We start from the raw sequence: 26,152 nt of genomic DNA on the forward strand, positions 1-26,152 counted from the left end.
ATTTGTCAATTACCGACGTGACAGTAGCGGACAGTCATTGTGGACCCTATTGCTATCTCCAACACCTAGGGCTGCCATTTAGCAGAAATTTTGATCTCTTCCCACTATCACCCTGCTCTCTCTCTCTCTCTCTCTCTCTCTCTCTCTCTCTCTCTCTCTCTCTCTCTCTCTCTACACACAGCCGGCCGCGGTGGTCTAGCGGTTCTGGCGCTGCAGTCGGGAACCGCGGGACTGCTACGGTCGCAGGTTCGAATCCTGCCTCGGGCATGGGTGTGTGTGATGTCCTTAGGTTAGTTAGGTTTAAGTAGTTCTAAGTTCTAGGGGACTTATGACCTAAGATGTTGAGTCCCATAGTGCTCAGAGCCATTTTTTCTCTACACACACACACACACACACACACACACACACACACACACACACACACACACACACACATCACCTGTGTTGGCAAGGTGATGGAATGTGATTCATGCCCAACTGGTATGGCAGCTGGAGTCTCACCATTTACTGACAAATGCACACTGTGGATTTAGAGTGTGGTGTTCTGCAGTTCACTATCTCGTTATTTTGTTCACACATGTTATGACTGGATTTCTTGGGCTATTCCAGACTGTGGCCGGGTTTTTGAGTTTGGAGAAGGCCTATAACCCCTGCTACAGAACTGGTATCCTCTGTACCCTTTATATGTGGGGCTTCCATGGTTGCATGCTCTGTTTGTGTCAAGTATTTCTAAAAGACTGAGTTTTCAAGATGCGCGTGGTATCTGCCTTGCCAGACACCTTTATCCAGGAAAATGGTGTGCCTTAGGGTCCCATCCTGAGCATCGTCCTCTTTGCTATCGTCATTAACCCTATGATTTTACACAATACTCCAATAAACATCCTGACAGACAATCTCAATGATTTTCAAACAACAATGCACAGCTTTACTGTTGAAACTGACTGCACAAAATAAAATTATGGCTGTGAAAATATGCTGTTTAGTTTTTCTAGTTTTTTAGCAGTAGAATGGGTAGTTTTGAAGGATGAAGTACGGAAGGCAGCAGAGGATAATGTAGGTAAAAAGACGAGAGCTAGTAGAAATGCTTGGGTGACAGAAGAAATATTGAATTTAATTGATGAAAGAAGAAAATATAAAAATGCAGTAAATGAAGCAGGCAAAAAGGAATACAAACGTCTCAAAAATGAGATCGACAGGGAGTGCAAAATGACTAAGAAGGCATGGCTAGAGGACAAATGTAAGGATGTAGAGGCTTATCTCACGAGGGGTAAGATAGATACTGCCTACAGGAAAATTAAAGAGACCTTTGGAGAAAAGAGAACCCCTTGTATCAATATCAAGAGCTCATATGGAAACCCAGTTCTAAGCAAAGAAGGGAAAGCAAAAAGGTGGAAGGAGTATATAGAGGGTCTATACAAAGGCGATGTTCTTAAGGACAATATTATAGAAATGGAAGAGAATGTAGATGAAGATGAAATGGGAGATATGATACTGCGTGAAGAGTTTGACAGAGCACTGAAAGATCTAAGTCAAAACATGGCCCCGGGAGTAGACAACATTCTATTAGAATTACTGACAGCCTTGGGAGAGCCAGCCCTGACAAAACTCTACAATCTGGTGAGCAAAATGTATGAGACAAGCGAAATACCCACGGACTTCAAGAAGAATATAATTCCAATACCAAAGAAGGCAGATGTTGATAGATCTGAAAATTACTGAACTATCAGTTTAATAAGTCACGAATGCAAAATACTAACATGAATTCTTTACAGACAAATGGAACAACTGGTAGAAGCCGACCTCGGGGAAGATCAGTTTGGATTCCATAGAAATATTGGAACACGTGAGGCAATACTGACCCTACGACTTATCTTAGAAGAAAGATTAAGGAAGGGCAAACCTACATTTCTAGCATTTGTAGACTTAGAGAAAGCTTTTGACAATGTTGACTGGAATACTCTCTTTCAAATTCTAAAGGTGGCAGGGGTAAAATACAGAGAGCGAAAGGCTATTTACAATTTGTACAGAAACCAGATGGCAGTTATGAGTCGAGGGACATGAAAGGGAAGCAGCGGTTGGGAAGGGAGCGAGACAGAACTGTAGCATCTCCCCGATGTTATTCAATCTGTATATTAAGCAAGCAGTAAAGGAAACAAAAGAAAAATTTGGAGTAGGTACCAAAATCCATGGAGAAAGAATAAACACTTTGAGGTTCGCCGATGACATTGTAAGTCTGTCAGAGACAGCAAACAACTTTGAAGAGCAGTTGAACGGAATGGATAGTGTCTTGAAAGGAGGATATAAGATGAACATCAACAAAAGCAAAATGAGGATAATGGAATGTAGTCTAATTAAGTCGGGTGATGCTGAGGGAATTAGATTAGGAAATGTAACAATTAAAGTAGTAAAGGAGTTTTGGGGAGCAAAATAACTGATTATGGTCAAAGTAGAGAGGATATAAAATGTAGACTGGCAATGGCAAGGAAAGCGTTTCTAAAGAAGAGAAATTTGTTAACATCGAGTATTGATTGAAGTGTCAGGAAGTCATTTCTGAGACTATTTGAATGAAGTGTAGCAATGTATGGAAGTGAAACATGGACGATAAATAGTTTGGACAAGAAGAGAATAGAAGCTCTTGAAATGTGGGGCTACAGAAGAATGCTGAGTATTAGATGGGTAGCTCACATAACTAATGAGGAGGTATTGAATAGAATTGGGGAGAAGAGGAGTTTGTGGCACAACTTGACTAGAAGGGATCGGTTGGTAGGATATGTTCTGAGGCATCAAGGGATCACCAATTTCGTATTGGAGGGCAGTGTGGAGGGTACAACTTGTAGAGGGAGATGAAGAGATGAATACACTAAGCAGATTCAGAAGGATGTAGGCTGCAGTACGTACTGGGAGATGAAGCAGCTTGCACAGAATAGAGTAGCATGAGCATGGAGAGCTGCATCAAACCAGTCTCAGGACTGAAGAACATAGCAACAACAGTTGCTCTTTGTCACTGTCAATCCACAATAGCACAGCATTTAAACCATTAGACAAAATTCATCTCCCACATACTCCTACTCTTCCGTAGTTTTAAAACAAAGTGCATACAAAGCTGTGTGCTGATTTTGTTCTCCCACAGAGTTGGTTTTAATGGAAAACAAGAAAACTGCAATGTGGCTTATAGGCTTATGACCAAATTGCTGCTGTGATATATGAGTCACTAATTTTGTAATCATACCCATTTGCAGACAACATATGACGGTATTTGTCACTGAAGCTACTGTCCAGAGCCAGCAGCTGAGAGGTCTCTCATAGCTCATATAGCAATGATCTCAATTGTCTTACCCATCCATTTTTAACAACTTCAGTTCCAAATTCATGTTACAATACACATAGAGGGAGAGGGAGGAAATGGAGTTTGAGGAACACAGTTGAAAGGATGAGATGAAGGAGAGAGAAGGGAAAGAGGACTGAGGGGAAAGGGTGGAGGAAGTGATGTATGAATTATATTCAATTACTATACATATTTCATAACTGGGCAGCTGTCTGTGTATGCTAGTATTATAGAAACACAGCAGCCAGTCAAATGTCTATATGTAAAATGATTACATAACTTCACATTCTACTTTGGAACACAGCCAAACTAAATACTTTTCCACAAAAATTTTCAACTGACCCTTGTGCATGAAGATTTATGAGTGATGCTGATCCACTGGATATGCCTTTTCCATACCTTTGAAATTCTGGAGCTTCTGGATTCAATGTTGACTGCAGCACCACCACAGTTGTTGAACTACAAGCAAAAAGAAAATTATTACATAAAGCAGAAGGTACTTGCAGACGGTGCAGAAATAGTTTATCAACTGAACATGTAATTTCGGAACAAAGAGGGTACGCAAAACCACAAGTGTAAGTACACTTGGCACCCACACTACCGCTCAAATACATACATACTTAAGTTACACTTTCCCTTTTAAATATTAAATTTCTAATACACTTTGGGTTTCTTTGTACAGGTTTTTACTCATGAACAAGGGCAAATGCTGGTTCAGTATCTGATGAAGGCTTCCGACATCTATTTTGTGCTTACTCCCAAACAAGTCAAGCGATTTGCATGTATGTATGCTCTTGCATGCAAGCGAAAGGTCCAGAAACCTGGACAGTAAATGAAATGGCAGGGCCTGACTGGTTCAGCACGTTTTTAAAAGGAAACAGTTAAATTTCAATCAGAACTCATCAAGCCACCAGCATCTCTCGAGCCACCAGCTTCAACAGGACAAATGTCGATACGTTTTTTAATACTTTGACAAATATATCAAAGTCCTAAAGCTTTGGACCTAATGGCATATGGCATATGGAATATGGACGAAACGGGGATAACCACGGTTCAAAAGCCAGAAAGAGCAGTTGGACATTGTGGCTTTAAACAAATAGGTAAATTAACCTCGGCAGAAAGAGCAGCATTTGCTGTAAATGCTGCAGGAAAAGTTATTCCACCATATCTGATCTTCTCCAGGGTGAAATTTCATCAACACTTTCTACATGATGGCCCTTCTGGATGTGACAGTGATGTGAACACATCTGGCTGGATGATGGAAAAAAATATTTTGTTAAGTTCACCAAGCACTTTGTTAATTATGCACGTTGTTCTGTAACACGACTAAGTCTGCTTCTTCTGGACAATCCTGATTGTCAACTGTCAGCAGAAGCATCAGATTATTTCAAAGATAAGTGTCACATTGTTGTCTTTCCCACCGCACTGCAGCCCTTAGATCGCAGTGTGTTTCGGCCTCTCAAAAAGAAAACTAACACAGCTTATGATGCATGGGTATGCGCAAACAAAAGACCTGTGACAGTTTATGATATCCCATCTATTTTGGCAAGAGCTGTGCTGCAGGCATTAACACCAGTCAATATTACAGCAGATTTTAAACTTTCAGGATTTTTCCCATTTAATCATGAAATTTTTACAGACTCAGATTTTATGCCGTCCTACTTCACAGACAAACCACCTCCTACTTTATCAAATTCTGAATGCCCTATCAGTCCTGGACTGGATTCAAACTTGCCAGGAAAAAAAAGAAAAAAACTGATCACAGAATCTATTTGAACCCATCGAATTCATCAACTCCTACTACACCAACACAGACTAGCATTTCTGAAGAAGCTGTTCCCTTGAGTTCTACAAAGTCCTTTCCTCTTGCTTGTCAAGAAGGTGTTCCTTCTAGATCCACACAAACTTGGCCAACACCAGAAGAAATTGGGCCTTTTGAGAAGACGGCACCTAGGAATCAAACACGACATGCAAGGAAAGATAGGAAGTCAGCTATATTGACTGATACTCCAATTAAACATCAGCTGAAAATCGAAAATGATTTATCTAAAAAAATAAAACTGCAAAAAGAAGCAAATAACAGAGACAAGAAAAAACAAAAACGAATCCCAGCCAGGAAACAGTATCATCATCTTCAAATGTAAAAAGTAGTAAAACAAAATCTCACAAAGGTATTTAAGGCATAAATACCAGGGATGATGACGAAGATTGTTAATGCATTTATTGCCTTGAGTCTTACGCCAAGTCTGAAGCAAATGAAAAGTGGGTACAGTGCACATAATGCAAGAAATGGGCACATGAAGACTGTATGAAAGAGAACATTGCAATTGTTGTTTGCTTACATTGTGATTCAGACAATGAGTGTGAGTATTGTTACAAAATGTCTGTATTTGTAAAATATATAAGAGACACAATTTGTAAAACTTTTACGTAGCATTTGCTTTTATTTAAGGTGGTTACTTTTATTATCCTTCTTTTGTAATGTATTGTAAATTCATAATAAAAATACGTATTCAGTGAAATCAAGATAATTATTTCTGGTAGTTGGAAAATTTGCCCCTGTACATTTTAAGTAAGCTGGAAAACCTGCCCGCATACAGGGCAGATTTTCCGACAACACGCTCAGACAAAATCATTTGCTGACAAGGGTATTTTCTATTCTCAAAAATATTCGTACAAGACTGTAGATAAAGGTGTAGGAAATACAATGATCTGTTGTTTACCTCCAAAGTGATAAAAATAAAAGTACAAAAACAAAAATTTAAAATGGTGTAAAATATGCCTTAGTCTCCCCTAGGCATGGAAATAAAGTTAAAAAGTCAGGTAATGAAAATCAGCAGGGAAACGGAAGGTTTTTGGTTGTAATGGACAAGTTATTGAAGTATGTGCTTTCAGATAACTACAAAGCAAGCAGAACAGGACAGGAAACCAGACAGAAAAAATTCAGAGAGGGTGGAAAAATGCTCATAATTTTGTTATTGTGTATCCAGCAATTAACTAAAATGAAAATCATAGTATACAAATATTGTCTACCAATTCTGATCTGTGGGTCAGAATTTTGCATAATGAAAAAGATCTGAGTGGAATACAAGTGACAGATGCACTTTCTGTGAGACATCTGAGCTAAGATGAAATGGGACGGAATAAGAAATGGAAATTGAAACTTCAGATCAGTCTCAAAGAAGACAGAGAGAAATGGGCTGAAATGATTTGGTCATCTTAAAAGAATGGGAAAACGAATGTTACCAAAAGCAGCTCTGGAATAGACAAAATGTGGATGAAGACCAGTTGCAAGAGCATAAACAAGACAGAGCAAGTGAGGGATGAATAAGGAGAGAGGACTACAATGAGTGTAAATGCTGAAGAATATACTCTGTAACAAGATAGGAGGCTTTGAAAATGAGCTGCACATGCACAAAAATTTCAGGAAGAACAAGACAGGTAACTTGCATTTAACCTGCAATTCTCATCTGCATAAGCTCAAGTGAACCCTAAAAACTTTTGGTTAACTGTAAGAGTAAAATTAGTACCAGCAGAAATACACAGCTATAAATACTGTAAGAAATACAGTACAAACCACACAATGTTTTCAAAACAGCATTTAGTTACTCTCAACTAACATTCCATTTAAACACTAATCACATGCAGACCAGTTACAGAAACAGATTATTCAACAGTTCACCCAATACTAGTTTGACACACTGTGAGCAGCCACAGAATACAGGCAATGTCTGAGCAATGATCATCAGCTACTGCACAGTGATGAGCAAAAATATGGAAGCATGGGAGGTAGGTTCACCGTTTCACAGCACAGCACAGCACATACACAGTTGCAAGATGGAAAAGACTTTACCTCCATTTTCCATACATACCACAAAGTGTCCCAGTCTGAGCTGACAGGCAGCCAGAAATTGGATGTCCTCTTGGCAGTGCAGTTTGGTTGTATTGCACTGAGGTGTAAAACCTGAAATGAAAACCTGCGTCACCTCCCAAGTGCTCCAAGCAAACTTAAGAGGTAACCATTACTACAGCATGAAGCACAAACTGGATAATCTAATATTTATATCTGGCAAGTAAACTACATAATTATTTATTATTAACAATACACTTTAGGTAAGTATCCATACATTTTTAAGTGTCATTGCAGATTCTTCTTACATCAGCTACAATGGCAGTCAGCTTTCCAATTTGGTCCAGCGAGCATATCCGATCTATTCTTTGAACTCGCCATTCTGTATCACTGCATTGGAACTTTTTCTGGTGAAAGTCCATGAATGTGACAACAGAGTTCTTTGCCAATAAGTACTGTCAGCATGGCCAGGTCTATCTCCCCACTGGTGGATGCTGTAATATACATCTATGTGAACTGACCTTGGCATCTGACTATGCTCCACATCAGTGTCACCACTACGATGTTTCATATTACACTAGCACCAGTTTACATATTTTATCTTATTTCTGATTCATAATCAACTAATGTTTAACACCAAATCTGGTACCTGGACGAAAACCATGTACAAAGCCACATTTATCTCCCAATATCATGTTTCTCAACAATAGCAATGAATCATATTAGAAAATGTGTTTTGGAAAGAGATTTTATGCTGTGTATGTTAACTGTCTATGTTTTTTGCATTTTCAGTTCTAACCCCAAGATATTTAACGTGCTGTCTTGTGTTCTATCTGCAGTGATTATGAGCTTGCCTAATGGAACAGAGATGTTTCCAGATTCATGGGTTTTGTACTGGGATTGTGGTTATTGGCTGAACAGTGAATTATCATATCAAGCAGAGACATAAAAAACCTTCATTGGCTTGTATTATCTAGCATGCTGACAAAAAAACAAACTCTCCAGCAATATTAGATTATTAATGAGATCTAAAAATGAGATCTAAAAATCTTTTCACATTATGTATCCCTCCCTGTTCTTACAAAACATTTTACCAGTGATGACATTTTCAGAAGATCCTCCATGTCTTGGTGCTCGGAAACATTTATTGATACATCCTAAGTTATAAAAGCCACCAAACATGAGCTTCAATTTATTAGAATCAAATTCAATACAGCATTTTCTATTCTGCTTTAGATGCACACGTGACATACAGTAGACGTCTGATGTGAAGGCTGAAGTGACAGCCTTCAGGGAACACCTAATAGCTGAACTCTGTAGAAGCCACATGACCATAAAGCAAGTTGAGTCCGAAAGGGCTTAGGCTAATCGAAATAGCTGAATTCATACCTTCCTCCATTTGGAAACTATCACTTAGAGTACTTCACCAGTTTTCTGGAGGAGGAGGAGATTAGTGTTTAACGTCTCGTCGACAACGAGGTCATTAGAGACAGAGCGCAAGCTCGGGTGAGGGAAGGATGGGGAAGGAAATCGGCCGTGCCCTTTCAAAGGAACCATCCCGGCATTTGCCTGAAGCGATTTAGGGAAATCACGGAAAACCTAAATCAGGATGGCCGGAGACGGGATTGAACCGTCGTCCTCCCGAATGCAAGTCCAGTGTGCTAACCACTGCGCCACCTCGCTCGGTCCAGTTTTCTGTGTAACAAGGTGACAGAATCATAACAATTACTACACAGCGTAATTTCACCTCTGTGTAAACATGATCAGTATCAACTGCACTACATTTGAGCCACGTCAGTGCAAATCATCTTTCTCTGAGACAGACAACAGCTACTCTAATATCACTAGGGAATCTGTTGTATCTTTAAGAAACTGAATGTTATAGAAAGCACACTCCAGAGACTTCACAAAATATAGGTCTACCACTCATTTATCATAGTTGAACTGTACTATTTTAACAAATTGCTTGCTTTATTGGAAAAGCAGTCTTCAATCCTTTGGCATAATATTGATGTTTCAATAGACAAGTGCGTTCAATATCTAAGGTCAAAGCATTTAATTCTGTGATGAAGCCTAATGTTTCTTGGCTTAACCATTTCTGAACAGTTTATTGTGCCTCTAACAGTAACTGAAATGTGCTTATGTATGTAACACTTGGATCAGGGACAGACATTGAAGTACAGCTGCATTTCATTACTGCTAGCTTGAGTAAGTGGCATACTGCTGTTTAATGAGAAACAGCAACTCCAAGGCACACAGGAAAATGACAGGCATTAATGACTAATCTAACGACTTCAGCACAAGATGTGCTCATGTAACATGCAGATACATTACCGGTACATCGTCTCTCTCTCGTCTGAGAAATGTTGACAGCATGGACAATCTGAAAGAGAAAAAAAGCACAGATCAGTACACTGCCAGAAATATTTGAATAGAAGGTAAAAGCAATTGATCTTAATGACATTTTTAGCAGTCACATGCACAGTTCCACAAAACATTCTTACATACGACATTTAATTCCACTGTGTAGCCATAATATTTATGGAATGATTTAAACAAAAAATCCACAGGCTTAAATGATATCCCAGTCAATGTCCTTAAATGTATACAAACAAAAACCCATCAACAATAGTAATTAATGAACCTTTCAATCTGACTGCTTTCCTGCATATCTGAAACAAGCAGAAGTAATACCAATACTAAAATGTGGTGATCCAAAAAATTTAGAAAACCACACACCAATTACTTCAGTATCTAGCATTTCTGAAACCATAACGACTATAATGAAAACTTGCCTAATGAAGTACCAATATAAATACAACCTTCCCTGCAATTAACAATCTGCTTTCAGGACTGCAACAGGTACACAGTCAGCTATAGTGCAGTTTACTGGAGTTGCACTCCAAGCACTAGACATGGGCGAGAAAGTAACAGGCACGTTTTTGGCTCCCTCTAAGGCATCTGACAGCACTTATCCCTTACTGATAGTTGTAATTTGTGAAATAAAATCCAGTGGTATGTCTAAGAACTGGTTGAGTCATAATTGGAAAACAAGGTGTAAAGAGTAGAAATCTCACATTTCTGAAAGACTAGTAGTAAAGAATTTATTATATCCAAATAATAATAATATAGGTGCCACTCAGAGAAGTGTATTAGGCCCAACCCTCTTCTGTATATATATGTAAATAATTTTCTGGAGTGTCAGTTATGGAGAAGAAGTACCATTTGCTGATGACACAAATTCAACAATTAACAGAAACTTCCAATGAAGCTCACGAGATTTGCACAACTGGTCTTTGGGAAAGGCAGCAACATTTAATGCATTAAAGGAACTGTATAAATGTGCAGCTAAAAGAAACCCATGTTACTACATTGAAAGCAAAAGGTTTAGTAGATTTTAAGTGATACCAAATTATTGGTAACATATCTAGACTCAATTGAAATGGAATGAGTAGGTGAAAATTGTGTGAAAGATGCTATCCTCAGAATGTTAAGCTCGACAAATCCTTACATTGGTGTGCATTATTCCTTGCTGAAAAGTAGCCCTTTGATATATGCAGTCAATCCTCAGTTATAGGCTAATGTTTTGGCGAATAAGTGCTGGGAACATATACACTATTTTCAAGATACAAAGGAGAGCTGCACGAATAGTAACCAATGGTAGTAGTAACAGGGCACACTAAAAAAATTATTCAAAAAGCTAGTAATTCTGACAGTTCTGTGTCAATACATCAATCACAACACAATGTATACAAGAAAAAATTCAATCTGTACACCACAGACAGTATAGTATATGGCCGTGGAACCAAACCCACTGTTTACATCCAAACAGAAGAAACCATTCAAAAACTACCTACAATGTCTTGTACCATGGAATAAAATTATACAATAGACTGTCACGAAAAGTAAAAGATGTAAATGATTCCCACACCTATGGCAAAAGACTAAAAAATTATTTACTAAATAATGGATGATCACTCTGTAAATGAATATTTAAAATAATAGCCACTGAATATGCAAGAACTCATACTGTTCAACAATTTATGACATGATACCAGATAAATATGGCTGAGTATATGAGCTACAATAAGAGGCGTGTTTATTTTTGTACGAAATGTTTGATGACATCCATACAGTATCTATTGCTCTGCAGATGAATAAACCAACAAGAAAAGAAATTAACTCAAGACAGCATTCCAATGGATGCTCTACAAATTTTGGACTGTAACCTAATGTTGCCATCAGGATTATTCAAATGAGAAAATTGCAACACGTTTCGAACAGCGCCTATATCACTCGGGAATATTTCGAACAGTGACAAAACAGTAGAGATAAATTTGTTAACTATTTTCTTTGTTATGTGAAAAACAATACTATTCATATGGATATAGATATTGGTATGTACTTTTGATGCAGTCTGTGCAGTCGCAATTGGTAAACGACGCACTTTTAGTAATACAGCAATACTGACAGAAGTTACAACACATTCTGCAAAATTATCTACCAGTATGTAACTTTCTAATTGCACCTAGCCATTCTCACGGAACATAAATAATAGCATATGCAGACAAAGATGTGTGTCTAATATTGTACGTACCATTTGGCCATCTTACATCCTACACCCAAACGTGTGCCCATGATGATCATCATCATCATCACATCATCATCATCAAGTAAGTGAACGAGTCGCCAGATTCACCTACATGTATGGTATGAACAAGGAAATACACTGACAATGTTCTGCTGCCAGATATACACACCAACCAACAAATCAGCCACAGTTTGTATACAATTTCTCTGAAGAAAGCAAAATCTTGCAAAGTAGTACATGGATAAAATCGTGCAGATGCTTACACTGTTATTACTGTATAATTACAAACTCATATAATGTAACATGACAACTCCTACACCATTGTAAATGAAAAAATGGATGCTCAGTAAATAACAATAACGATACGCTATTATCACAATACCGACTGAAGCAAAGTTATTGATTTTTATAAATGATATACCAAACTGTTTAACACTAGATAATGCTGTATTGTACGCAGACGATACAAGTTTTTTTTTATTAAAGCTCAGAATGAGACTGACTTGCAACACAAAGTGGAAGTAACAAAAGAAGAAGCAGGAAAATGGTTTAGAGATAACTCTTCATTTGTAAATGAGGAGGAAAAAAAAAAAAAAAAAAAAAAAAAAAAAAAAAAAAAAAAAAAAAAAAAAACAGTAGGGATGAATTTCAGCCACATATCGAATAAAGTAAAGTTTAGTTTAGTTTAGTTTATTGATCACCCGTTTTATCATGTACAATGATATGGGATTTGTCATATGTTACATACAGAAAAAATATGAATAACAACACATTATGTAAAAACTATCAGTGAATAATCTGAATTAAATATATAGGCAAAACAATTATAGCTTACATAATATAAATTTGTAACAATATGGGACACAAATAAGTTACATATATTCTGTGTATAATGGACAGCAACAAGAAACAATGATTATAACACTCTATATTGACAGATTAATTAATTTTTGTGTGTACATAAAAGAGTCTACCCCACAACACAAGTTTGTATATGAGTAACTTATAAGATAGGTGAAGGCACGCTATCTTTCTGAAGAATTCATATATTCACTAACACTGTAAAAACTATTACTGATTAACATTCTTTTGAGTTCACTTTTAAAACTGCTCAGCTGCTGAATCCTTTTTATTTTTAAGGGAAGAGCACTATAGAGAATTTTTGGGTGGTATATTGCACTCTTGTTGTATTGGGCTTTCTTATGCACTTCTCTGTGAAATTCATTACTCTGTCTTGTTGTATAGTCATGGAACTCACTGTTTAAAGAAGAAAACTGGGGGTGAGACTTCAGAAAGCATATACTTTCATAGATGTAAATGGATGGAAGAGTCATGATTTTATATTCCTTGAAAATTTCCCTACATGGATCTCTAGGTGCAGCTCCTTTTATGATTCTTATCGCTCGTTTTTGAATAATAAAGGAGCGTTTTGCCTGACTTGAATTGCCCCAAAATATGACACCATATCGCAAAAGACTATGCATAAATGCATAATATGTACACAATACTGTTTGATCACTGCAGCAATTTTTGAGCATTCTAAATACATAGCAACATTTACTTAACTTTTTATTGAGCACATCTATATGCTTGTCCCATTTTAGATGCTCATCTAACCAAATTCCTAAGAATTTTGTATTTGGCGTTTGTAGTATGTTCTGTTGGCCTAGCTTCACAGTTATATTAGGCTTCATATTATTTGAAACATGTCTGTAATTCATCCATAATGTTTTCCCCTCATTCACAAATAAACTGTTGTCCCTGAACCATTTACTTGCTTCAACTGCCGTTGTTTCAATTTTGCTGTTAAGGTCAGTCTCATTCTGAGCTTTAATAAAGAGACTTGTATCATCAGCAAAAAGTACACAATCAGCTTGTGTTAAATAGTTTGGCAAGTCATTTACAAAGATCAAGAACAACAGGGGTCCCAACACCGATCCTTGGGGCACCCCATAACTAACTTCCTTATAACCAGAAAAGTATGACTTTCCATCATGAACTATTTCTACTTTCTGGGATCTGCCAGATAAATATGACTTAAACCATGCATGAGCATTACCACGGAGTCCATAGCAACTAAGTTTTTCAAGCAGTAGTTTATGATCAATAACGTCAAAAGCCTTTGATAAATCTAAAAAGACCCCACAATTTACTTCATTATTATCAATGGAATTTAGGACAAGTTTTAGAAAGTTGTATATAGCTGTTTCAGTTGATCTATTCTTTCGAAAGCCATTTTGTTCATCGACCAATATTCCACTTTTTTTTAGGAAGGTAGAGAGTCTTCCATACATTACTCTTTCTATAATTTTTGAAAAACAAGATAACATTGATAAAGGCCTGTAGTTTTTTACATCATAATGATCCCCATTTTTGTATAATGGTTTTATAATTGATTGTTTCAGCTTTCTAGGGAAAGTGCCAGTACTGAAAGATGCATTAATTATATCTACAAGAAGAGGAGAAATATATCTGCTGTGTTTAATGATTTTGTCTGGAATGCCATCGGTGCCACAGCATAATTTATTTTTTAGTTTGCTGATGGCATTCTCTACCTCGTGTACAGTTACAGGATACAAAAACATAGTTTCGGAATTCAATGTGATGTTATGACTGATGTCTGTACTACTTTGGGTTTGTATGAGGTTTTGAACTACACTTGTAAAATGGCAGTTGAATATATTGGCAATTTGTAATGGATCATTTATAGTTTTGTCCTCAGTTTTAATAACAATGTTGTTTCTTACTTTGCTTCTTCCTAAGTTACTATTGATCACTTTCCAAACTGATTTCATTTTTTTGTTGCCATTATTTCTACTGATATATGAATCATTATTTAACTTTTTTGCTGCAGTGATTACTTTCTTATATAATTTCCTATAACACTTAACACGTTGTTTCAAAGCAGGATTTTGCCTTGCTGATTTACTTAACATTCTGAGTTGCTCTCCAGATTTTCTTATGCCCTGTGTTATCCATGTGTTAATTTTGCCTTTTACTTTCATTTTCTTAAGGGGAAAAGCAATTTCAAAGTTATGTTTGTAATCAGCTAGAAATGACTCAAACTTCATGTCTATACTATCATGTTTATCTAGATCCCAACTTGTATTTTTTAACAAGGAATTAAAAATCCTAATGTTGTCCTCATTAATACATCTCCTGTGGATGTGTTTCTCACTTGGCCTAGAGTTTTTACAGAGTACATTATTTATACTAAGTTTTAGTGCTTTATGATCAGAGAATCCAGTGTCAATCACTTCTACAACATTGTCTAGTTTATGTAAGTCAAGAAATATTTGGTCTATTATTGTTTCAGAGTTCTTTCCATGTCTAGTGTATTCAAAGGTAGTTGGTGCTAAATTATGCAAACAAAAGACATTGGTCAATTTTGTAACATTTAAACAGTTGATTTTGAAGTTGACATTGAAATCTCCAAGTACAATAATGCTTTATGTAGAATGTCTTAACTCACTAAAAAGACTTTCAACACTGTCCAAAAATTCCATAAAATTACCTGATGGGGAACGGTATACACACACAATAATTATTTTAAGGTCTGTTAGTTTGCAAACGCAATATTCAAATACTTTTTCTATGTTTTTTATCTTACTAAACTTGATTTCTTTATATTCAATTCCTTGTCTGACATAAATGCATGTTCCTCCCCCTTTAAAAGTTTCTCTACTGAAGCTACTAACCATTTCATATCCTGTTATTCTGGCAGCAAAAGCTTGATTTTCTTTTAACCAATGTTCACATACACACAAAACTGAAACATCCTTTAGTTCATCAAGCAATAGTACTTCTAATTCTGGAATCTTACTAATTATACCCTGTACATTTTGATACAAAACTACTAATTTTTTATGATTGGCATCTGTTGCAGTGCTCACCGCATTGGCTGATTGGTGCCTGCCTCCAATAAAAAATCTTTGAGATGGCCTGGTGGTGACACTTTTCTTTTGCTTAAGGAGCGGGTGGTTTTCATTGCTTCTGCTCGGGTAGTTGGTACTGTTGTTGAACCTGTTAGTGATGTAAGTTGATCTGCTTCTACTGAAGATGGTGATTGTAGTACTGGAGAAGATGCTGTAGGCTGGGCTACTGGAGGCAGAAGAATAGTGGGCTCACTTTCCTTAGTAGGTACTGTTGTTGAAGCTGCCAGCAGTGTAGGCTGATCTGCTTCTGTTGAAGATGGTGATTGTTGTCCTACACACGATGCTGTAGAGTGGGTTACTGGAGGTGGAAGAATAATGTGCTCACTTTTCTTGCATCTGCCTAGTGAACAAAGGAAGTCTCGGATTTTTTGTCCTAATACAATCTTTCCCCTGTTGTTTAAATGCAGGCCATGTTGGGTATAATGTTCTCTCTCCAGTGAATCTACACTAATGAAATGTGAGTTCTGAAATGCTTTGCATATCTTCTTGAACTGTCTGTTAGCCTTAATAATTTCTTTATTTACAATTGAAGTAGTCATAAGATCGTGTCTATGGGGAATACCAACGACAATTACAGGTGTTCTAGCAAAGCTCAAAATTTCTTTCAAATTGTTAGTGGATTTGTAAAGTTCATTCCTGTAAACATCATTAGCTCCACCTATTATAATTGTACACTGAGTTGAGCTGGGGCGATTTCCGACTTTTATGTTCGTTGTGATTTCAGACATGGGTGCCCTCGGTTTTACAATGGCGGTTGCATTTACACGATAATTATCACGTAAGATTTCAGCAAGACCACGTCCGTGGCTGTCAGAATATATACACACATTTGATTCAGACACTGTATTAATTTGCGCATGTTCCTTTGTGTGGTTTACAGTACCGGTAGGCCTACATGTTGTTATTTCACTCTGCGTATTTATCGCTGTGTTTACAGCTGTATGAAACATATTTTTACAATGTTTACGACGCACTGCACTAGAGATAACATATTCTTCCCCGTACGTGGTTTTACCTGTACTCACACCTGCCTCAGGTGCACTGATACGTACGTTTATGCCCAATATAGGTTCGAAACTTGGTGAACAGAAGATTTTACAAACTTCAAACACACAATTTTTAGGTGTTTGGTTAGACAAGCATCTAAAAAGGGATAAACATATTGAAATGCTCAATAAAAAGCTAAGTAAATGCTGCTACATACTCAGAATGCTGAAAAACTGCTGCAGTGAAAAAAACAGTAATATGTGCTTATTATGCTCTTATGCATAGTCTATTGCGGTATGGTGTCTTATTTAGGGGTAATTCACGTCTGGCAAACCTGTCATTCATTATTCAAAAACAAGCATTAAGAATAATGAAAGGGGCTGCACCAAGAGAGCCCTGCAGGTAAATTTTCAAAGAATTTCAAATAATGTTGCTTCCATCTTTATTTATCTACGAAAGTATCTGCTTTTTCAAATCTCAGCTCCAATTTTCTTCTTTAAATAATGAGTGCCATGACTACCCAACAAGACCCAAGAATTATTTCCACAGAGAAACATTCAAAACAGCCCAATATCACAAAGTGCAATATATCACCCCAAAATCCTCTTTACTGCTCTTCCCTTAAGCATCATTTTTAAAAATGATCTTAAAAATGTTATTAAGAGAATGTTTTTACAGTGTTACAGAGTCCATGGGTTTTCAGAACCTAGTGACATAGTGGTCAATGACAATGATAATTCATATTTGAACAAATGTCTAAAATAATCTGCCTGTACACACTATAATTAATTAATTAATTAATTGTTTGTTCTGTTATTCTCTTCTATACGCTGCACGAGATATACCGGGTGATCAAAAGTCAGTATAAATTTGAAAACAATAAGCCACAGAATAATGTAGATAGAAAGGTAAAAATTGACAAACATGCTTGGAATGACATGGGGTTTTATTAGAACCAAAATAAAAAACAAAGTTCACAAAATGTCCGACAGATGGCACTGGACAGCAAACCGTCAGTGACTGTGCATGACAATCGTGTATAAAAGGAGCTGTAATAAGAGAGAGAATCAGATGCGACATCAGTCGCAGCATGTTGACGTTACCTCAAATGACGCTTTTAGTGAAGCTGTATTATCAGAATGTGGAATGTGCTAGTTCAGCATTACGATGCTATCGCCATAGGAAGGGGATTGGAAGGGGTAAAAATCCGTTGACAAATGCAGCTGTGGGAAGAATGATTTCGAAGTTCGAAGCCACGGGTTGTTTAGACGTTAGCCCCTGTAGACGATTGGTTGAGTAACGTGTTGTGGACCGATGAAGCTCATTTCACACTCCGAGGGTCTCAACGCCGACAACTGCAGAATTTGGGCTACCGAAAATCCTAGAAATGTCGTGGAGACTCCATTGCACAACGAGAAAGTCACGGTATGGGTTGGATTTACCACATCTACCATTACCGGGCCTTTTCTCTTTGAGGAAATACGCGATTCTGGTTTTGTAACTGCTACCGTGACGGGTGAGAGGTACACCGATATGTTACAGAATCGCATCATCCCCACCCTGGCTAATAAGCACCTGCTGGAATGTATGATGTTTATGGAGGATGGCGCTCGAGCCCGTATTGCTGAACACGTGAAAGATCTCTTGCACACGTCGTTTGGTGATCGTGTGCTCAGTCATTACTTTTGTCATGCTTGGCCTCACAGGTCCCCAGACCTCAGTCTGTGTGATTATTGGCCTTGGGGTTACCTGAAGTCGCAAGTGTATCGTGATCGACCGACATCTCTAGGGATGCTGAAAAACAACATCCGACGCCAATGCCTCACCATAACTCCAGACATGCTTTACAGTGCTGTCACAACATTATTCGTATTATTACTGTTGTTGAGGAATGATGGTGGACATATTGAGCATTTCCTGTAAAGAACATAATCTTTGCTTCGTCTTACTTTGTTATTCTAATTATTGCTATTCTGATCAGATGAAGCGCCATTTGTCAGACATTTTTAGAACTTTTGTATTTTTTTTTTTTTCGTTCTAATAAAACCCCACGTCATTCCAAGAATGTGTGTCAATTTGTACCTCTCTATCTACATTATTCCATGATTTATTCAGTTTTCAAATTTATACTGACTTTTTCATCACCCGGTAATTTATTTAGGGTTTACCACTGTAGGCCTATGTTATTAATTTACTGTATAATTACAAACTCAAATAATGTAACATGTCAACTCCGATGTCATTGTATATGATAAAATGGATGCTCAATAAATAACAATAACAATACAATACTATTACAATACCAATTGAAGCATAGTTATGAAATCTATGTGACATAGGCTTCAAAACTCAAACATCAAATGATGCATCAGCGCCTATTTAGATTTATTCACTTTTTCTAACTCAGTTGACGCTAACATAATTTATACTTCTAATAGCTAACAAATGAACGCTAGTTGGTACGGAGGAAAAAAAATTGTGACACAGAATTACTTAAAATCACCATAGATGGTGAACAAAACACAGCATTCGTGTACCCGAAAGTGTACAACTACAACCAATCCACAGTAAAACGCTATGAGAAAAATATTTTTCTATGTTAGCCAATAGCCCTCTCTTTTTTCTTACTGCTAATTCTTCAGCTCACCAAGATGTATTAACTCAACAATGTTCCCTCAATCACTCTTCACACTTGCAGAGAACAAGACAGAATAAAACTGCGCGCTTCACCTCGGCTGAAATCAGTGACTAAATTTTGCTTCAGTGTCGCCAACCCTATCACCATTAAGCTCTGACTAGGGTTGTATGGTCTGCTTTTCAGGGCAGCCACACTGGGTCCCAACGTGCTATGTACCAATGGGTTGCAACAATGTATCTTAACTGTCAGGTGCAATTTTTCTTAAGGCAGTGGTGGCGAACTGTGCTGATGTTGGCAACGACTGGTCGTGAAGCAAATAATTAATGCCTATCCTGCTCAATGGTTGACATTATTGTGTGTACCCTTGTGTGCCCAATTAATTAATTAACCCCATAAAAAGAAAATTTCGTAACAAAACGTTTGCATTAATACGAATGTCACATAATTCACAGCTATCAATGGTCGTTACCAGCTCCAGCACACTACGCTGCTGCTGCCTTATAATGCAACCCAGTTGCTGAATGTATTGATATGGTAGAGCACCAGGTTCGAACCGAACATCTGGATTTCCAGCAACAAAAAGTAGTAGCATAATGTGAAAAAATATTTTTCTTCCTAGTTTTTGTCATGATGAACTTCATTCACAGTAACAGGGATGGGTTTTGTAGTTCTCTCCTTACTAGAACTTCAGCAAGCTCAAATAATTTGTATTGCTTCAAGTATCTGTAGGGTACTACAGATCATTTCGAATCCTCACAAATATAAAGGGTAACCAATATTATGTTGCAAAATATCGTTGCTACAAGGGAAATTTAAAGATGCAGACAAACATCCTATTTCTGAAGTTTTTGTGACAATTTTCAGGAATTTAGCGGTAACAACCATACGTCAGCACAACAACAATGACTTGAAACTGGCAACATTTTGAACTGTAATGCCTTTTCTTTAACAACACAGTATCCGGAGTATCTCATTTATTTTCAAGGTACAAACAATCAAAGTTTATTACCGTATACAGTGACTTAATATTAATGTACCATATTTTTGACAAAGAATTTTTGGGGCGACAGTGTAATGTGGGACGAATGCATTATGCATACTTGTAATATGAAAAACCATTAACTGTAGCCTTGTTACATCTAAATAACCAAAGCAGGAAGACCTAGTATACTTACAAGGGAACCTCTCCATCGCACCCCCCTCAGATTTAGTTATAAGTTGGCACAGTCGATAGGCCTTGATAAACTGAACACAGATCAATCGAGAAAACAGGAAGAAGTTGTTGGAACTGTGAAAAGTAAGCAAAATATATAAACTGAGTAGTCCATGGGCAATATAAGCAACATCATGGACGATCGAAGCCCAGGAGCGCCGTGGTCCTGTGGTAGCGTGAGCAGCTACGGAACGAGAGGTCCTTGGTTCAAGTCTTCCCTCGAGCGAAAATTTTACTTTTTTTTTTTTTTTTGCATAGTTATTATCTGTTATAGTTCATTGACGTTTCTGTTCACTGTAATAAGTTTAGTGTCTGTGTTTTGCGACCGCATCGTAAAACCGTGCTATTAGTAGACGAAAGCATGTGCCTCTCCAATGGGAACCGAAAACATTTGATCACAAGGTCATAGGTCAACCGATTCCTCCACAGCAAAACACATATGATATATTCTATACAACACTGGTGACGGAATGTGCGACAGGAGTATGTTGTCGACCCACCTAACTTGTACACTTGGCGAATGGGTAAAAAGATTCTTCTACCTTGCCTGATTTAGGTTTTCTTGTGGATGTGATAATCACTCCCAAAACATAAGAGTTGGTCACATAAACTGAAAATAAAAAGTTAAAACTTTTCACTCGATGGAAGATTAGAACCAACGACCTTTCGTTCCGCAGCTGCTCACGTTACCACGAGACCACGATGCTCCTACGTTCCCAGTGACGATGTTGCATATCTTCCCATGAACTACTCAGTTTGAATATTTTCCTTATTTTTTCACAGTTCCACATAACTTCTTCTTGTTTTCTCAATTGATCTGTGTTCAGTTTTTCAAGGCCTATCCACTGTGCCAACTTATAACTAAATCTGAGGGGGGTGTGATGGGGAGGTTCCCTTGTTAGAGAACTATTTTCCCTGCCTTTTGATAAAATGTCAATTAAGTTTTCATTTCCAACTGCTAGATCATGATCTGACATAGAAACACACATTACACTGTCCAAAGATGAGCACTAGTTACCGAAAATTTCTCTTACTTTTTAAAGCCTGTGCTCATACTGACACATTACAATTCTGCAGATTTTGACTATTGTTTCTTCCCAGTTTATAAAAGAATATACTCGTTAACAAAGCTGTATATTACTTCTGTACCTAGAGTATTATGAGATGTAAAGGAAATAAGGCTAATGTCCCAACTGATGACTTACTACTCTTACAGGTCCCCTTCACTAAAACTGAATTGGTCTGCACCAAAAAAAAATAAATAAATGAGAAATGTTCAAGTGTCTCTTCTAAACTTATTTCATCCTGCACCTGATGTACAAAGTTCTTTGAGGTTGTAACCTCATTGGCTGTTGTGGCCAAGTTAGCTAGAGTAATACTGACCCTGAGCTCTTCTGAAGCTGCTTCAGTCTATCAGACAAATGGGTGAACCATCGCCCTTTGCGAAAATAAAATGCTTTTCATCATATACTAAGCCTTGGTACTGTTGCATTAGCCACTACTTCTCATTAAACTCAAATAGGCAAGTAACAGGTCAATGGATCTCATAAAAATCTGCAATTCATTATTTTAAAAAGATGGGATAATGGCAAATAATATTTTGATGCTGTTTTAATTAAGGAGGGGATATTTCCTGCTGTTATGGTCCTTGTCGTTAATGTTAAGCCCCATGTGTGTGAGGCATGGTGTAATAATGCTGATTCTCACTTTTAATTTAGGGTCACTTAATGGCACAAAGTCACAATCAGGGAAAGTTTTGATAGTAACTGGAAGATAGTTACAGATGATGTGCTTTGTTGTTGCTGTTGCACAGTTTTGTTATATTGATCTAGGTAAACTTACGCTGCAGTGTTGTTCTTCGGCACCCCAATGTAGAAGTCTGTACAGAATAAGCAAAGTGAAGAACCCGTGCAATACACACATTTATTTACATATAAAAGCCAGCTTCCGAATCTTCTCTTGTTTGAGACTGCTTGCACAAGATTGTGTGTCAATTTTAAGTTCTGTATTTGCATGTGCTCTTGTTTGCATCACTTGTCCTGCGTAATCCTTCACTTACATTACTGATAGCTGTTTGTATTATGATATATTGTGAAAACTAGTGTTATCGTCAATTGTAGGATGAATTTAGATTGTGATATTCAAAATTTTCAAGGACAGTAGGGCTATCGTTCATAACAGCCTTTTGCTAATTCCTTGTCCAATTACATGAGAAATAGGTCACTTTCAGAGTTTTCTGACAATTACAAAACTATATTTTCGTAAGTTAGTGGTACCAGTGTTTTGGTATCTTATTTAATTCATAGCAAATCAGCATCTGTGGATCACAGTTCTGTCAAAGTATACATCACCCCTGAATTTCATTGTGTATCAATGCAAATAACTGGATTTGAACATTTTTGGAAGCTACAATACTGCTTCGCATTATCTACAAGCAATTGGGGTTTTAATTACTGTAGCAGATATTCTAACTAACATTTTGTGTTACAATCTCATTTTCCCTTTAAGAAGAGTAATCATATACATTCGCTGCATTCATCATACATCTGTTTTCCAGTTTGCAAACAACTGTAGTAAATGTAAAAACATTTTAGGAAACTAGTAAATACTACCCCGTGTCTGTGTTGCCTTAACAGAAATCTCTTTCTGTATCTGCTTCAGTCCTTATAGGGAATTAGCACCTTTTTAGCTCAGATTAAGAAATAATGAGCAGGTTTAATTTGTAGCCCTTTGTTCACTGTCCTGTAATACACTGCAACAGCCAAAATGCAGCTCCACTATAAATGCTGTTCTCAGACGTGAGGTGAGTTGGTTGACATTTGTGAGCAGCTGGAAATCACCCTGACTACTGTAAAACGATTGTCAGCTGTGGTGAATCAGTGTGTTGGAAGAGCTGCCGAGAGTCGTGTACCTGTGGTAACTGTACCAGAGGTACCTTAAGTACACTCCCCTGGTGTATATCTTGTCTCCTCTGCAGACAGTTCTGCATCTGTCATTACTCGTCCACTTTACTGCAAGTAGCGTGTCAATGTTGGATATAGGCATCCTGTACAGAGTGGTTGTGAGCCAGTGAGGACTCGGGATGTTATACCAATCCCCATGACTAAGTAGTTTGAAGTGCCGTCTATCACTGAAACAAACTGAGCCAGTGGGACTCACTTCACCTGTTTTGGGAAAGCATGAAAGGGTAGGGTTCTATAAATCGTTGGCAATCCAAATGTATGGTGAATGATTGTATCCCTTCGGGAAATGCCAGCGACGGACAGGAAAGGACACCAGGTGCACTCAGTGTGAGGCTATTCGAGCAGACATTTAGGGAACCCTAGTGCACTAAGTCTCAATGAAGCCCACAATATGCAGCATTGTCTCCAGAACTGATCGTGGCACTTCGGGTGTGAGTTGAGTGGGAGGACTGAACCAGACACATCGGAAGTTCTGTGACAAGCGAGGCTGCAGCTTCCTGGACCTGTGCTGTAGCGTTGTGAACTGTAGGGTCCCCTTAAATAGGTCAGATGTGCACTACACATCAGAGGCTGCTTCTCAGGTTACTGACTGTAGATTAGGCGGCTCTCCATCCAGGGGCTGTACGTAACCCAGAAGTATAAGTGTAACACTGGGAGAAAAAAAAAAAAAAAAAAAAAAAAAATGCCTCCCACATGTGAGAGGTGGTAAACTGCCGAAGCATTCATAACTAAGTGCCAGATGTTGAAGTGCTCGTGAAAAGCAATGATGCTCAATGAAAGCCGCTTGAAACCTGAAATTGACAACAGTGAGAATTTTAAGGAAAAATTAAATGTATACCAAAAGGATAGGCAATGGAAAAAGGTGATGGTGTATTTGACACTGTAGACAAAAACTCAGATCCACTCAAGTAGAAATTGAAACTGTATGTGAGCCTGATTGGATAAGATTCAGTATCAGGGGTGGGTATAAAATGATAATTGCATCGTATCGCCCACCAGACTCATCTCCCCATGTAACCACAAAGTTCTGAGACAACGTCAGTTCACTTTTACTCCAGTTACCCAATCACACTGATCATTGGTGAAGACAAACCATCCAACAATTAATTGGGGAAATTACAATTTCGTTAGTGGTTGGTGTGGTAAGACATCCTGTGAAACTTTACTAAAAGCTTTCAGTGAAAGCTACCTAGAACAGATTCAGGGGATCCATTCACAATAGAAATATATTGGCTCTAATTTCAACAAATATACCAGACATCTTTGAGGATGTTCACTTCGACACTGGTATCGGTGTCCATGGTGCAGTTGTGGGACAATAGTAACTTAAGCATAAAGGACAGAGTACAACTAAAACAAGTAGAAAGATGGGTGTGTTCAGTGAACTAGCATGTAGACGAACTCTGGCTCAAATTTAAAAGAAAAATTGGCCACACACTGCATAGATAAGTAGGGAAGTGCTCTGTAAATGTTCCTTTACAAAGGAAAACCCAAGAGAATTACCCCAATCAATCCTTGTACCACTGAAAAGATGAATGAAATAACTATGTGGGCCAGTGGTGTTGAGAAACAGCTGAAATTGTTAGAACTGAACAAAGCTCCAGAGCACAATGGAATCCGTGTTAGATTCTATACTGGATTTGCATCTGAATTAGCCCCTCTCCTCACTATAATCTGTCATAGAATCCTCAAACAAAAGACCATGCCCAGTTTTTGGAAAAAGGCACTGGTCACACGTCTACAAGAACAGTAGTAGAAGCAATCCACAACACTACCATCCAGTATCTATGATTTTGATTTCTTGTACAATCTTACAACATATTCTGAGCTCTAACATAATGAGGTATTTGTAACAGAATGGTGTCCTCACTTCCCAGCTAGCATGGTTTTTGGAAACACTGATCATGTGAAACACAACTTGCACTTTTCTCAGATGACATATTGAAAGCTTTGGATCAAGGCAACCAGTTAGACACAGTGTGTTTTGATTTCCACATAGGATTTGACTTATTATCACAACTATGCTTATTGTCAAAAGTTCCATCATATGGGGGTATCAAGTGAAATTTGGAACTGGATTGAGAACTTTGTGGTAGAGAAGACACAGCATTTTATCTTAAATGGAGAGTCATCATCCGATTTGGAAGTGGATGTGCTCGAGAGAATTGTGTTGGTCCCTTGCTTTTCGTATTGTATATTAACGACCTTGCAGACAATAGTAATAGTAAAATCAGGCACTTTGGGGATGATGCAGTTTTATATAATGAAATACTGTCTGAGACAAGCTGCATAAATATTCCGTCACTCTGTGTAAATGATGAAATGTCTGTCCTCGACATCGTCTTTAAACCGGCAGGCTACTTCACATGGTGTGAACAATTCTCTGTCGTAGACTGACCACTTGCACTGAAAGTCTGTCAGAAAAATAGTGGTTGTTGTACACCTGCCACTTCCAGCCACAGCACTGCTCTAATGGTAAAAATGCTTGCATTCGACTTTACTGTCAGCTGCGATTTAGATCATGGGTGGGATGAGGTTGTGAAAGGTGTTATACAGTCGTGGATTTTGATGAAAGCATGTTGTATTCATGGAGTCCATTCAATCTTGCATATTCAAGCTGCATTCTTTGCTGTTAGTACATTAGTCTGAG

The 26,152-nt window shown here is 37.7% G+C and overlaps 2 protein-coding genes across 7 annotated transcripts in view; both read right to left on the reverse strand.

The window, feature by feature from the left end:
* Positions 1 to 26,152, reverse strand: part of LOC126425040 (transmembrane protein 50B) — a 515,390-nt gene that overhangs the window by 217,822 nt on the left and 271,416 nt on the right. The window lies entirely within an intron of this gene.
* Positions 3,420 to 26,152, reverse strand: part of LOC126425042 (uncharacterized) — a 189,069-nt gene continuing 166,336 nt past the window's right edge. For 3 of the 5 annotated variants that reach the window (XM_050087950.1, XM_050087949.1, XM_050087948.1), the window contains 3 exons: positions 9,510 to 9,558; positions 7,198 to 7,289; positions 3,420 to 3,784 (listed from right to left, as the gene is read on the reverse strand). In XM_050087950.1, coding sequence (XP_049943907.1) covers positions 3,607 to 3,784; positions 7,198 to 7,289; positions 9,510 to 9,558 — 319 coding nt within the window. In that variant the 3' untranslated portion in view covers positions 3,420 to 3,606. The remainder of the gene's footprint in view (positions 3,785 to 7,197; positions 7,290 to 9,509; positions 9,559 to 26,152) is intronic. The other 2 variants (XM_050087952.1, XM_050087951.1) reach the window with 1 other exon arrangement.

This window comes from Schistocerca serialis, chromosome 10, assembly GCF_023864345.2.
Source record: "Schistocerca serialis cubense isolate TAMUIC-IGC-003099 chromosome 10, iqSchSeri2.2, whole genome shotgun sequence".
NCBI lineage: Eukaryota > Metazoa > Arthropoda > Insecta > Orthoptera > Acrididae > Schistocerca > Schistocerca serialis.